This window comes from Beta vulgaris, chromosome 8 (genome assembly GCF_026745355.1).
Source record: "Beta vulgaris subsp. vulgaris cultivar EL10 chromosome 8, EL10.2, whole genome shotgun sequence".
Taxonomy (NCBI): Eukaryota; Viridiplantae; Streptophyta; class Magnoliopsida; order Caryophyllales; family Amaranthaceae; genus Beta; species Beta vulgaris.
The window spans coordinates 23,784,077-23,799,245 of record NC_079209.1 but is presented as its reverse complement, the minus strand read 5'-3'; the positions used below and the strand labels follow the sequence as shown (position 1 = coordinate 23,799,245).

At 34.3% G+C, this 15,169-nt stretch overlaps 1 protein-coding gene across 1 annotated transcript; it reads left to right on the top strand.

Moving 5' to 3' along the window:
* Positions 1-1,644: 1,644 nt before the first annotated feature.
* Positions 1,645-6,516, top strand: LOC104908002 (cytochrome b561 domain-containing protein At4g18260). The gene is made up of 4 exons (XM_010697039.4): positions 1,645-2,228; positions 2,906-3,070; positions 4,856-5,004; positions 5,287-6,516. Exons 1-4 carry the CDS (start codon positions 2,097-2,099, stop codon positions 5,633-5,635), a joined length of 795 nt encoding a protein of 264 aa, XP_010695341.1. The 5' UTR covers positions 1,645-2,096; the 3' UTR covers positions 5,636-6,516.
* Positions 6,517-15,169: the final 8,653 nt, after the last annotated feature.

Genomic DNA, 15,169 nt, shown 5'->3' with positions numbered 1-15,169 from the left:
TGGACCTTCATTTTTTTATCTTCATGGAGCACTTCTCTCCATTAACATGGAAGCACTTCTCTTCCTAATGTAATGCACTTCTCATTACCAACTGTAAATTTATTGATGCACTTCTCATCAACCTTCAATAAATGGAGCACTTCTTTCCATAAACTCTATTTGACGTAGTCTTGCAAATTTGACCACATCCACTACTACAACTTTCGAAATCGTCTCTGCGTTGAGTACGACTTCCACACACTCGTAAAGATTACTCGATCTTCAACTCAAACAATTTTTTATGCCCTTTTTTTCACAGGATTAAAATCCATTTCATGGGCTAAAAGGGAACCCAACAACACATCACACCAACCATTACTTTCATGGGTAAACACAAAAAATTTCACTCAAACAGAAAAATTGCTCACAAACAATGAAATCAAGCTGCATTGCTTGTTTCTTTTTACTCAATTTTGTTTTTAATACTCTCTTTCTCTCTCTATCTCTCTGTTTTTTTTTTTTTGCTTCATCTCTTCCTGGAGCTCTTGATATCATGTTGAAATTTTTAGAGGAGGAAAGAGAAAAACTTGGAGAGGATTAAAAATACTATATTTTTATATATTTTTCATACATAAATAACTAAACAAACAACCTTTAAATAGGCATACAAAACACTACTAATAACATGTCCACTATGTAGCCCACTACTTAACTCTCTTCTTCCTAGCCGCCTCCCCTAAACTTTTTTTCTCTCTTCTCTCTCCTCTCCCACAAAACCCTAATTTTTAACCTAGGGCTACCACCACCCTTTTGGGTGGTGGTAAGCCCCCTTTCTCCTTTTGTTACTAGTTTTTTATGTTTATGTTTCTAATAAATTTTAGTCTCTCTCTAATGGAGAGTTTTTCTACCCATATATTGGGTTATATCTACCAATATTGGGTTTTATCTCTCTCCATGTGAGAGTTTGGAGACTTGTTTTTGGGTTTTTGTGTAATTCTAGATGTTAATTTGTTGATCGAATATGTGCGAGTTGCAACAGATGTCAAGACTTCATTTACAATCAATTGAATTAAGTCCATTCTACTTCAAAACTACAAAAGATCGACAGACCCCTTGCAAAAGGCTGCATCAGACAGCGATGTAAAAGACGAGGGTGTTCAGAAGTGCTAGATCTACTCAACGATCGTGGTTTTATCATATTAGAATTGTATTTATTTCATTTTGATATGTATTTGTTTAGTTTCTACTTCTATTGTAGATGCCGTATGACTTTGAATCAATGAATTAATGTTATTTTCAAAAAAAAAAAATGTAGCCCACTACTTGCTATCCTATAACTAGACCATTATCTAGACCACTACTTGTTAACCCACTAACTAATTATTAGCAACTAATCCTAACTATTAGGAAAACTATTTGACTAATTTTGGAGCATAATCCAACAGTATAAACGTAATTCCTTAGTTAAGAATGTCTTTTGATATATTAATATAGATATCTTTAGCCTTCCATCATCTTAAAAAGTCTTTGAATATCATCATTGCAATTGACCTATGTTTAATACAAGTGACGCATCAATGAGGTCGAATGATTAAACAGCGGAATTTGCCTTAGCTTATTTGTTTTTTGTTCTTTTCTTTTTTTAAGTCGTATCAAGTGTGTGAACATCAAGTAATACTTTTATTTATAATAATTAAGTAATATTTAGTCTATTAGATAAAGAATGTGCTTTATTATTTTGAGATAATGAGAAATTCATCGAACTTAACTGGGAATTATCTAATGATGTGGATTTTGTATCCTCTCTATACTTTTAAAGACTCTACCATACAAGATATTTAATATTGATTTAGTAGGGTCTTTCTCTTATTAAAAAAAATCATGTGTTAGCTATCAAAACGAGGATAATGTTTTATATTGCGCATCTTCTCTCTACTATACCAAATAGTAAAAGTAGGGCTTACTTCTTTATAAAAGCTCACCAATTGCGAGCTTCTTTTCTCTAACGAATTCAGTCATAGAACTGCATGTATATCATATTATTACTGTTAAACAAACTTTCAAATCCATAATATAGTGCTCTCAAAAAAAAAAAAAAAAAAGCAGAAGCTTCAAAAATGGTGTCATGGAAGAGCATAACATTTTTGGCTCTCTCTCTCATCATTCATGTTCCATTTGCTTCTTGCTCGTCTCTCAAAGAGGCAGTCCCCGCTTTCAGTCACATTAAAGATAAAAATCACAGTGCTGATGTAAGTATGCTCACTCACAATTTATTAATTATATTGAGCACTATATATATTATTAATTTTGCTCCAGATAAAACATAAGGATTTAATTCCTGAACACATATATATATATAAGTGAGTTCATATGAGAATGCATACTTATATGAGAATGTATATTTACATGAGAAATGATAATGAATTTTACGCGTTAACTCATATGAATAAGTGGTGTAACTACTCTAATGAAAAAGTGATAATGTAACTCCAAATTAAGAATATTAGAAAATAAATTGATTTTCTCTTTATATATATATATATATATATGTTTTTTCAACTTTGTAAGTGAATCTGATAGTGAACAAATCCAAACTCACCCAACTATAATTAGTTTATTCAAAATTTTCCCAATAAGTTGAATATAAATAAAGTGAAAAGAACTTTGCCCTCATCGTTTTGCATAAATTTTGCTCTATGCTTGATTTTCTCAGTAAGATCCTCAGACGTACTCCATTTACTTGATCTGCAATGTACATATACTATACATATAGCCATATAGGGTAAATTGTATGATATTGGAAATGGTGAATTTGAATATCATTACAGCCCTGATTATTAATTTCTTGAAGCTTATATTATCATATATTTAACTCTATTATCTTCTTAGGAAAATAATTCTTCCTTCTGTTGTGCTTAAATTGCAGCAACTAAGCTCCAAGATGACATATGAAGTAAGACTTCACGGGCTTCTGTTATGGGCATCCATGGGATTCCTTATGCCCATAGGGATACTAATAATCAGATTATCCAGCAGAGAGGAATGTGGAACTAGACTCAAACTTTATTTTTACCTCCATCTCTTTCTACAGGTAATTTTATTTTATTTACCTGCCTGTAACATAACTATAATTATCATAAAATATACTTAGAGCAATATAGATAAATTCACGAATATCTATACGTCGCCCTAATATTTAGAGGTTGCAAGTACATCATACCAATAATTATATATTTATATTTGGTGCTACCATTAATTATAGTAGAATTTTGTATTTTCTATATATGATTCATTTTTTATTCTGCTTTAAATAAACGTTATAAAGGTTGTCAGAAGATTATACGTACCAATAAGAGTATTGGTGCTTCTATTATAGTAGAATTTTTATATGTTCTTTGATTCAATCTCTATTCCTTATAGCTATATATAACAAAAATAAAAACCAATTAAAGAGAGAGAACAATGGTGAAGGATCAATACAGCTTTTACCTTTTTTGAAAAATTAAATTTGGTGATCTTCTTTTGCTATCAAAAGAAGCTTTTTGTTTTTGCAAAATCATTACGTTCACCAACTTTCACAAGTCCACTATCTATCAAATACTCCTATAAAGTATTGAAAATTGGGGATAATGCTAGCCAAGTAAATAATTGTGTAAAGAAGTAATCAGTATATCATTTGCATCATGTATCGTGTCTTTCACTTCCATATGATACCCCTCAAAAAGACATTTAATAATTAATATGATATGCTTTTTTTTTTTTCCAACACATTATTGATCAATATGTGTAGTACATGGTCAATCTAGGCTTCAAATTATTATATGATCAATATGTCAAAAAACGGCTTCAAATTATATAGCATCCACGCTAAAAAGAATATATTGCGATCCAGTATTATGTTCGTTATGTGAAAGGCCATTCTCCACATATGTTTAGTGGACTAATGTAATTTGGTTAACAGAGTAATGAATGCATTAATCATCAAGGCTTAGCTATAAGGCAAAAGGATGACATTATCATTTTCATCACTTGCATATCCTCATTGTAAATTAATTAAGAGTGTATATATATATATATATATATATTGACGGATCCAGGAATTTGATAATGGTTGTTCACACCACCATTCACCTAAAATATCTCAATAACCAATAGCTAATTATTAGTAAACCCTTCATAAAAAGTTTCATTCCAAAAGCAATAAAAATTCATATTATAGCCAAAAAGAAGATACAAAGCCTCACAATTGTTCTTGGTGAGTTTTTCATATTTGGAATCACTTTATAATCTACTAATCTCATATTAGTTGTTCCCAACCTAAAACTAATATTTAAATTCACTAAATAAGTAAATCACCGTACCAAGAACGTAAATCACAAACTAAAAAATAAAATGAAGTAAATAATGGCTTGAACATCACATGAAAGAATTTTCGAACAAGAAGATTAGAAATAAAATGAAGCAAATAATGCACTCAAATCGTTTCTTGAGAGATTTTTTTTGCCCATTAATATGGTAAAACAATTCAACCAAACACCCTATATTCATAACTTCCATTTCCTATAAAGTATTTTCCTCACTTTCGTTCTCTTCCTCTCTCGTGCTTACACTTCTCTCTAGCACCTTTATGGCTTTATCTATATTCATAACTTCCATTTGCTAGTACATTATTAACTGTAATATAGTAATTCTTATTGTGTGGGTTATAACTTATAATGTAAATTTGCAATATTGGAAGGAGTCAAGGAGGAAAGTGTCACATGCCGACTATATTATTAGTACTTTCATAATAATAATATAAATTTTTATGGAGTACTATATTCATTTGTTACTTTCTTCTCTATATATGCTTATTCAAGACTGCTTCGTGTAACAGATGCTATCATTGTCCATTGCCACTGCTGGGGCAATTAAGTCGATCAAAACTTTCGAGAATTCTTTCAGTAACAACCATCAAAAAATTGGTCTAGCACTTTATGGCGCAATTTGGGTACAGGCCGTGATTGGATTTTGTAGACCACATAGGTACTACTTGCACTTGCTACCAATTTAATTAGAGTATAAGTGCATTTGGGGACATGTAAATGACTTTTTTTTATAATAATTTGAAATTGCAGTAGTATAGGATTTGATTTCGTGACTTCATATTTATATACTAAAGTCTCAAACACTAGATTAAGTGATAGTTAATTGTAAATGACTTCTTGTACTTGAAATTAATTCATAACCAACCTAAAGAGTTAAGTACAATTATTTTATAATATAATTGTTATACATAATCTAAAGATATAGATTTTTATTTTGCAGAGGAACTTCAAAAAGGAGTTTATGGTACTTCCTTCATTGGGTGTTTGGCACTATTATTTGCATCGTCGGAATACTAAACATCTACACCGGCATAGAGGCGTACAAAAAGAGGACTAAAAGAAGTACGACACTTTGGACGATTCTATTCACAGTTGAAATTTCTTCCATAGCATTTTTATATCTTTTCCAAGACAAACGAGATTACTTGCAAAAGCAAGGTGTTTATATAAGAGAAGGTGGACAAGTAAGGCCTTCGAATGATCAAGAGAGCTCTTTAAGAGACAACCAAAAAGATTTATGGAAGGAGCCATGTCCAAAAGTTAATGCATTAAAAAATTTGTTCAACTGATTAACATTGAACATTTTCTTTATTTTGCTCTATTTTTTTAGTTTCTCTCTTTATTTGGCAATGCTAACTCTATACCAAGTGGATGCTTCTAACGCTTTCGGAAGATTGTATTTTCAAAACCTAACGAATTTTAGATATTACACATCATTAAATTGATTTTAATGAAGTGTGTAGCCATATTAGGAATACATATTGTATGTGGTAATTCTAAATATTCTTGTCTTTGAATTTTTGTTACTATCATTTTTAGATGCTAAATAAACATTTATTATGGTACATTGTATTAGGCCTTAAAAGGTTTAATATTTATTTTAATATAAAGACCCAATCATATTGTGAAGTCCATGAAAGAAAGTCAACAAAAGTCAATGATTAACTAAGGTCTTCTGGAGATGAAAGGCAACCCAAGACAAGGGTATGAGCAGTTAACAGGATGATCATAGAACAAGCTACGTAAGCAGGAACGTGTGTACTTCAGCGCCAGAAAGCAGTTATGATTTGAAGCAAAGATGATTCAAATCATTTTTCTCCAAAGATATATGGAAGTTACGTAGCATATTGGTGTATAAATACAAGGGAGATGATCAAGCCAACGACAATAAAGACAACACACAACAACTTGCAAATTACTTTCTAGCGTAGCCTAGCCTAGCCTAGCCAACCCCCTTATGGGGTTATAGTTTAGTTTGTAGACTTGAAGCATGTACTAGTGACGAGTTTGTTCATTCTCTAGTTAAAGCAGGAACTCATGGAGGGAATAATCTTTGTGTTTTCCCTTTATTTATCCAACCTGGATTATCCTCATATGTGTTGTAAAACTTATTCTAAAAGTTTGTGATGTGAATGAGAATATATGGCTCTAATTAATAGATTAATTATTACATCTTGTTCTATCTAATGCTTTTCGCCTGAATTTATTAAGCATTGTAGTTTAACCAATTAGATTACAACAAAGTACGTAAGCAAAGTTTTAGCAAATTAAAACCGGTAACCCCTAGGGACTAACACTCCTATGGCATTCAATATCAAATTATTGGGTGTGCATTGACTTGTGTCCAAAGTCAACCAATTGATTTTGCACCAACAAGTTTTTTGGCGATCATATTGAGAGGAAAAAGATTCATAATCAAATGGTGAAATTTCTTCTTCATAACTTTTAAGAAAAAATGATTTAATTAGTCCCAACTATGAGCGTCCAGACAAAAACAGTCCCAACTATTGTTTTTTATTGTTCAATCTCAACTTTGAAGGGTGTTTTACAATAGTAGTCCCAGCAGGTAAAAGACCTGTTGTAGCAGGTAATTTGCCATTTTTTTCCGCTATCTTCTTCCTCCCTCCATCCTTCCTTCACTGCTCCTTCCGCTTCTCAACTGCCACCCACTCCTCTCACCTTTCACCCCACTACCCACTACCCCATCCCCCCACCTCCCCTAACCCCTTACCCGCCAACCCTCCTCCTGCCCCTGCTACCCATCCCCTTCCCGAGCCAATCCTCCACCCGCCACCTATCCCCTGCCCCAGCCAACCCTCCTCCCACCTGTAAAACTCCCTGCACCCAAAACCCCTCCCCCACCACCCCTCCCCCTGCTCCAACCACCCCTCCCCCGAAATCTCTCATTCCTTCAGCTCCCCTGCCCCAGCCACCCATTCTGTCCCCAAACCCCTCCCCTGATCCAGCCACTCCATCCCTCGAAACACCTCCCCCACCCTCGAAATCACCCCCAAAACATCTCCCCCACACACGGAACACCTCCTCCACCCCCAAAACACCTCCGCCACCTTTGAAGCCACCTCTCGAAAACCCTTAAAGATGAAGGCGAAAGAGAAATAGGAAGGATGCAGGGGATTGGGGTTGGGGTTTAGAGGGTGGGCGGACCTAGTAGGGGCAATCTAGGACTGCGGGGTGGGGGCTAAGAGAAGGATGTGCGGGGTGGAGGGCTGAAGGTGGTGGCATTGGTGGTTGTATAGTGGTGGGGTGGCAGGGGAAGGGGAGGAGGTTGGGAGGAAAGAGAAAGACTGAAGGAGGGGTAAAAAAACTGGTGAAAGGAAAAAACTGGTAAGGGTTAATTCATTTTTTACCGGTTTAGCAAGTCACTAATCCACTTGGACCACTAGTGTAAAGATGGGGTTAAAGTTGGGACTGAACAATAAAAAACGATAGTTGGGACTGTTTTTGTCAGGATGCCCATAGTTGGGACTGTTTAAATCTATTTTTCCTAACTTTTGCAATTTAACTATTTAAAACAACTATTGTTATTTTCATAAAATGTCAGATACATGTTCTCGAAAGAATAGAGTAGTTGCTAGAGATGAATCAAGTTCCCTGAACATAGAAAGTAATTATTCAATCCCATCAGAGACTAGGGTGCCAGAGAATAATGGTGAACCAATTCATCACACTCTTGAATAGTCAAATGGACAAACTCCCCAAAGGGAGGTTCCATCTCCAAGTAGTACTAGTCGTGGATTATACATCAATTGTATGGAAAATTCAAAGAAATAGTAAAATAGTTATTATTGGAAGCCAATGAGAGTCAAAGACAACAATTTGATTATAACTACAGAACTCTAGCCCATGAGTCAGCCAGGGTCTTCACTGATATCCTCCAAAGGATAAGTGAGGAGAATAGAGATATCAACTCTAGGCAAATTGATCGAATACTTGTAGATAGCAATGATACTATGAGTGCAACTTTCACGCCAATCTCAACATCTCTCGCTACTGAAGTAGTTTCTCGCTTAGAACTACTAGTAGAAAAACACTATCAGTTAAATGAGAAGTTGGTTAAGGCTTTAGAAGAAGTCCCCCTAAATAGAACACAAGGAGATCGTGGCATAACGCCAGATCTTGCAGTAGCTTACCCAATAAGGGTACATTTTTTCCATCCTGAAACTAGAGATCCATTGGTGTCAAATGATCCACAAACTTTTTCTCATGAGCACCAAACACGGGTAATGCCCTTGAGCCTTGGAGAGATTAATCATGGAAACTTTAGGAGAAGTGATGGAATGGCATCGGGCGTGGAGCCAGGCTTGCACCAGGCATCAGGACATCACTAACCTTCATTTTTCATGGGTGGTGGACATTTTGGTGACAACACACACCAATCTGAACCATCACACGGAGGACAAAGGCAAGGTACTTTTGTTGCAAATAACAATAATTCACCTCCCACGGAGAACCAGGCTCCATTTGCCCAAGCAACTGGCACTTACCAGCAGGAAGTACCTACAAATAGACCTGCGTTCCAGCCACAAATGGCATAAGGAGCAACTAATCCTAACTATATGCATCGCCAGGATGTCCCTACGGTTATCAAAATCAACCTTTCATACCTAACCCTAGTATTGTGTATGATCAAACAGGAGGCATGAGAAATGGGAATATGGGATACCTAGGGAGAAATCAGGACCCCTTTGCGGCACAAGTTGAGGCACTGTTCCAAACACTAGTAGGAGATAACTCTTGGAAATGTTAGAGGCAGATTGGTCAAAAGCCTTACCCCGAATGGATTGATGGAACCAATCCATTATTTAGCTAATTTGGTAGCAAGTGGATGTGGCTGAAATCATTCAGAGAGTACCTTATAAGTGTTCTCCCCTTGAAAAGAAAGAATTTATTTCTAGCGCCAAAGGTTATGAAATCTGGACAAAAGAGAACATATAACTTTGATGTTAAGAAGTCTAATGTTATTTTCGATTGGTTATTATCTAAAAAACAATGATAAAACTGGTAGGAAGGCATAGAGTAAGAACTGGTAATGAAGTTAAGGGTAAAAAAATACTCTAAATGGTATCATGAAGTAACCCATGATACTTCTGAATGTATTGTTTTTAGAAATAAAATCCAGGATGAAGTTGATAAAAAAAATATCATGTTTCTTGACGATGAAGATGTTAATGTAGTTGGAATGGAAGAACCATTCGAATTATTCTGTGGTATGGTAGAAACTAACAATGCTTTTACTATCACTTTACATGCATCTCAAGCTACCGAAATAGGTAACCAACACTTCAATAGATTACTTGATGAAGGAATCTTGGTTATGCCAAAGATAGCCAATGAAGAAGGTTTGCAAGACATGTGCAGATGGCATATGAATGGGTCACATACAACAGACCAATGCCAAGTATTCAAAAGGATTTCTAACTAGACAACTAAGTCTCAAAAAACTAGTTGTCTCAGAAATGGAACATCATGCCATGGAGCTAGAAGCCTACTGGGCCAACTTAGCCAAAGCTAAGGTTCCTGTCAGTTATAAAGTAACTCCAATCCTGACGATGCCTGAGAAAAGAGCTAAGACCAACAATGGGGTCGCTCAAAAATTCCCGTTGTAAACCAGGGCAATAGAGGGGTTAAAGGCTTTAAGAGGTGGGATGTGCTCGTCATGTACAGACAAACTAACATTTGAAATGTTTAGAACACAGATCGTTAAAATACCTGCTTATGTACCTGCTTATCAGCTCCCATTCCAAAAAAGTTCCAGAAGTCAAGGACTAAGGAAAAATTCTGGCTCTAGGTCATACCCTTCCTGAAAAGGAAAAGAAAGGGATCCAAGCCAAACTCTTGTACCCAAAATTCTCAAAAGAAAGGAAAAACCCTAGGAGATGCACGACTTAAGTCAGTAGTAAGGGTAACACCACTACAATATCTTCAAAACCTATACAATAGTAAGTCAACAAGAATTAAAGAGTTGAGTATCAAGCCTGATGCAGCTAGGGCTCAAATTAGCACTCAAAATGTGCAGGAGTCCCTTATAGCAAACATTAAAATTGATGAGGAAGTTATACAAGCTGGTATCACAAGGTTGTTGCCTCCAGAAGAAAAATAACGTGATTCATCATCTATAATGATGGATGACCAGCAGCCTCAAGGAAATGATTCTCTTATGAAAGAGACTCTGGGGAATGGTGCTAATGAGGACTATGATTCAGAGTTTGAATATGAAGATTTAGATTTATTGGTGTTAGACAGTGACCTGTTGCTAGATGGAGACCCTCTAATGACCGAAGCTCAGACAGAAATTGGTGAGAGCCAGTGTAATTCCCCATAATTTTAAAGGATTTTAGAAATATATTTTAGTATTTATATATTTATATTTAGTATTTATATTTAAACATAAGTTAGTTTTAAATGATTTGATTATTTAAAGAAGATTGACTATTTTAAAAGTCAAATGAAATTATTTTAAGTAAATAAGAAAGTTAAAAATATTTTAATTAGGCATGCTTTGAAAAATGTTTGAAATACGAATTTGATTTGGAAAAGAAGTCTAAGTGGACTTGAGGAACCCAAATTCTAAGTAGATTAGGAGAAAGGAGTTATATCGATGTAAGGAGTTCTAATTTATTTATCCTATTCATCATCAAATTTAATTGAGCCCAATCTCCTTTTCCTAAGCCCAAAAGGAAGCCTCCTTATAAATATCTTAATACCCAATTATTTTACCCCACACAAAGATTATTTTCTCTCTCTCCCCTCTCAAAACTCACGGCCAACTATTCTCTCTCTCTTCTCACGTATTTCCTTCGGTTTTTTTTCTCTCAAGTTTTCTTCTTCTTCCAGTAACGTTTCTTCTTTAACAAGAAACGTCACAAAACCTTCAAAATCACAAGTCGTGTGCGTCGAATTGCTGCCGAGTGTCCCTTGTTTTCGGCGTCTTCATCCTTCTTCTTGGATTCTTTGATTGTTGGTTAATTTCTTTTTTTCTTCCTCAAGTTTTCACTAAAAACTATGTTTTTATGCTTTATTTAATGCTAATCATGATTATTGATTTTAATCTACTGTTTTAATAAATAATCTTGATTCATATATATTATATATTGTAAGAATAAAAATTCGGATTTGTTTATTATTGTTAGATTGAAGTTTTAATCATTAAAGCATGGATTTTTAGGGTGTTAATTATTAGAAAACCATAGTAGTATGTTGTACACTATGAGATTGTTTTAGATTATGAATTTAAGCATGTTTACATATGTTTAAAGAGGATTTTATGATTTTATAAGTTGCTGGAATTTCAGAAAAAAGACTTTATTAATGGAGTTTTAAGAATTTTAATTACTAGTATGGTAGTACTATGCTAGGAATTAAAAGTAATTGAAGTTTTGATAGTAAAATCAACTTTTGAATATGTTTAAAGGGGATTTTAAATATTTTAAAGTTGCTGTATTTTTATTTAAGAGTATTAATTTTAGTTTATATTGATTATTTTAGGCGGAGAATACTTTATGGGGGACTTTTAAGGAATTGATAGTGGCCTGCCAACTAGTTTAGACAAGGTACCTACATACTTGTGTGCTATGTGATTAGTATCATGATTTAAGGAGAAAAAGTTATAGTATCATGGATAGGAACTTTATAAGTTCATATGTGATTTCTAGTGTGATTGAATTCTACATATTTTATGCATGTGTGCAAGCATGTTAATTATGAGATTGATTATGAGTTAAAGATTGTCATGGTTGTATGGAATTATTGATGCAAGCATGTGGATGAGAACTTTATTTATTAACTCACATGGGGGAATTAATACATTATTGAGATTGAATCATGTTTATTCATGTGTTCCCTTATATTACTATTTTCACTACATTATGAGGACTGTGGGCCTTATTTGGTAAGTTGACAAGTTATGCCTTTGAAAGGTAAGATTGATTGTTGGCTAGGTTCAACAAATAAGAAAGATTGAGATTAAAGGAAGTAATTGTGGGTTGTAAGTTGTGATCACTTATTAAATCCTAAGACAAAAGAAGTTCAGATGTGAATACTTGATTTAATGTTTCTGTGTTGCTTGTATGTGTGTCATAACAAGTAATAATTTGTAAATAACGTAAAGTGTAACGAGGATAGTTATAGACTTTAGAATGGTGCACGTCTAGAGTTGGACATTAGGAGTCAGGTACATGGTGAGCGTGCCATGGCTTTTTTGGGGTTGGATTGATCATCATTCCTATTTTTCAAAAAGGTTCCTCGGTATCGCAGGTCATTCTAGAATATGGACTCGCGCCCGTATTTCGTCTTCTTAGTGAAGGCATTAGTAGATAAGACAGCTCGAATCCAATAACTATTCCATTAAAGTAATAAAAAGATGTTTAGAATTTAGTTCAGTAGAAGTTGTCCGCAGGAATGTTATATTCTTATATTATTATTTATCCCTGCATGTTATTTATTAGTATCATGTTAGGAATGCTTATGTATTAGTATGTATTACTCAGCTTTGCTGATTACATACTTTGTTTGTGATTGTTGATCATGGCTTTGCCTTATTGATCTTGTGATGACCCATTTTGGTGAGCAGATTCTTTAAAGTATTGACATTTACAGGTTCGCAGATGTTATATCATTGGGAATCTGGGAATGGAGAGCTTGTGTAGTCTAGTATATCTTATTTACTGCATTAGTAGGAAAGTACTTTAATAAGTTTGTTTGAGTAGACATACGTAGAGTATTTGATTATAAAGTACTTATTTATTTATTTATGATAATAAAGTATGAAATTTACTTAGATGTTTTCCGCTGCAAAATTCTGGATAAGCCGATACGTGATCACACGGGCGATAATGCTATGGTAATTCTCTAAGTTTTAGATTAAAAGGTATTTCTGAAAAGATAGAATTATCGGGGTGTTACAGTCAGGACATGCACTGTAACGTGGTCTGCTACAAACAGAATTCAAGAAGAAAGACCAACCGAGAATCCAGACCAATACTACATCATGGGCTGATGAGGTTGAAAAGGAAGAGAGGGCAGATGAACTCAAAGTTACTTCTTCTCGAAGTTTAAAAGCTAATCTAGAGAAGCTAATTATGGAAAAAATCTTTAGATCAGTTGATGTTGATAATAAGCACACTAAAGCGTTAGTCCTAAATATTGATTTTGAGGGAGTTCGTTAAGGTAAAGTATTCATAGATATTGGTGCTACTATTAATATTATGCCACTCTCTGTATTTAGGAAGTTAGGAAAAACTAGAAAAGATTTGCACAACATACAAATCAACATAACTGGTTTTTGCGGTCTATCAAAAAAGTGGACGGAATGGCTATTTTAAAGATAAGGGTAGGAACTAAAACTACTTTTACTAGTTTCTTCATAGTGGATAGTGGTACTAATTATAATGCTAGGAAGGGATTGGTTGCATCATAATTATGCTATTCCATCATCACTCCATCAGGTTTTAATCCTATGAAATGGTGATACTTATGATATGGTACAAGCAGATAAGGAAGTTTGCCTAATTACATCTCCCGGTTATGTTTTTATCAGGGACTCTCTAAAGTCAGTTCCCACTATCAAAATTGAGGTTGTTCTACAACTTGAGTCACAAACTCACCAACAGATAGAAGACTCAAGTGCAATCCTCATTGAAGAAATTGAGGACGTCCCAGAAGTTGAAGACGACATTCAATAAAAATATGAATATGTTCAACATGCGTCAAGCTATGATCAACCACTAGCTCTAGTTAGTTTATAGAGTTAGAATATATTTTTCTATGTTAATTATGTTTGTAGACCAAGAACAATATTGTAATGGGTTTAGCCCTATTATTGATCAAGTTATGAAAGATTTAGTTTTTAGAAATTATCAAGAGAATTTTCTCATAAACTCTAATACATGTTGCTCAGCCTTACATGAATATGAATCTCTAGAAGAAGAGGATGACAACGTATAGGCTAAAAGCGAGGATATTAAATACGAAGTTCATGACCCACTAGAAGAAATAAACTTAAGGGACTATGAAAATGCACGTCTTACTTACATAAGTAAGCTTCTCACTAGTCAAGAAAAACATGAAATAATTGAAATTCTAAGAGAATTTAAAGATTGTTTTGCTTGGGAGAATCATGAAATGGCTGGTATTGATAGGAAAATAGTAAAACATAAACTTCCTATCAAAGAGGGATATAAGCCCGTGGCACAAAGTCCTAGAAGACTAGTGCCAGAGCTAACAGAGCCTATACAAGAAGAGATAAACAAACTCCTTAAGGAAAAGTTCATAAGGCCTTGCCAATATATATGCTGACTTGATTTCTAATATAGTCCTAGTAGTTAATAAAAATGGCAATATAAGAATCTGCATTAACTTTAGGGATTTAAATAAAGCAACACTTAAAGATAAATATCCCATGCATGTAGTTGATCTCTTAATAGATGCAACATCAAGATATGAATACATATCATCTATGGATGGATACGCAGGATATCACCAGTTAAGGATTCCCAAGAGGACTGTAATAAAACAACTTTTAGATGTCCAACATCATTAGGCTTGTTTGAATACGTGGCCATGCCATTTGGTTTTAAAAAACGCTAACGCTACAAACCAACGAGCAATGCATGCAATCTTTAAGGAGATGATTGGTAAGATCATGGAAATCTATGTGGATGACATACTCGTAAAATCAAATGATTTTTAAGACATAAAGAGCATTTGGTTAAGTCATATACTAGAATGAGAGAATATCACCTAAAAATGAATTCACTCAAATGGGCATTCGAAGATAAAGCTAGTAACTTCTTAGGATTTCTCAT

Excerpts from the sequence above, each read along its gene's own strand:
- LOC104908002 (XM_010697039.4), top strand. The coding sequence starts at position 2,097 with ATGGTGTCATGGAAGAGCATAACATTTTTGGCTCTCTCTCTCATCATT. Across the intron at positions 3,071-4,855 it reads ACCTCCATCTCTTTCTACAG|ATGCTATCATTGTCCATTGC; the intron begins GTAATTTTATTT and ends TTCGTGTAACAG. Across the intron at positions 5,005-5,286 it reads GGATTTTGTAGACCACATAG|AGGAACTTCAAAAAGGAGTT; the intron begins GTACTACTTGCA and ends TTTATTTTGCAG.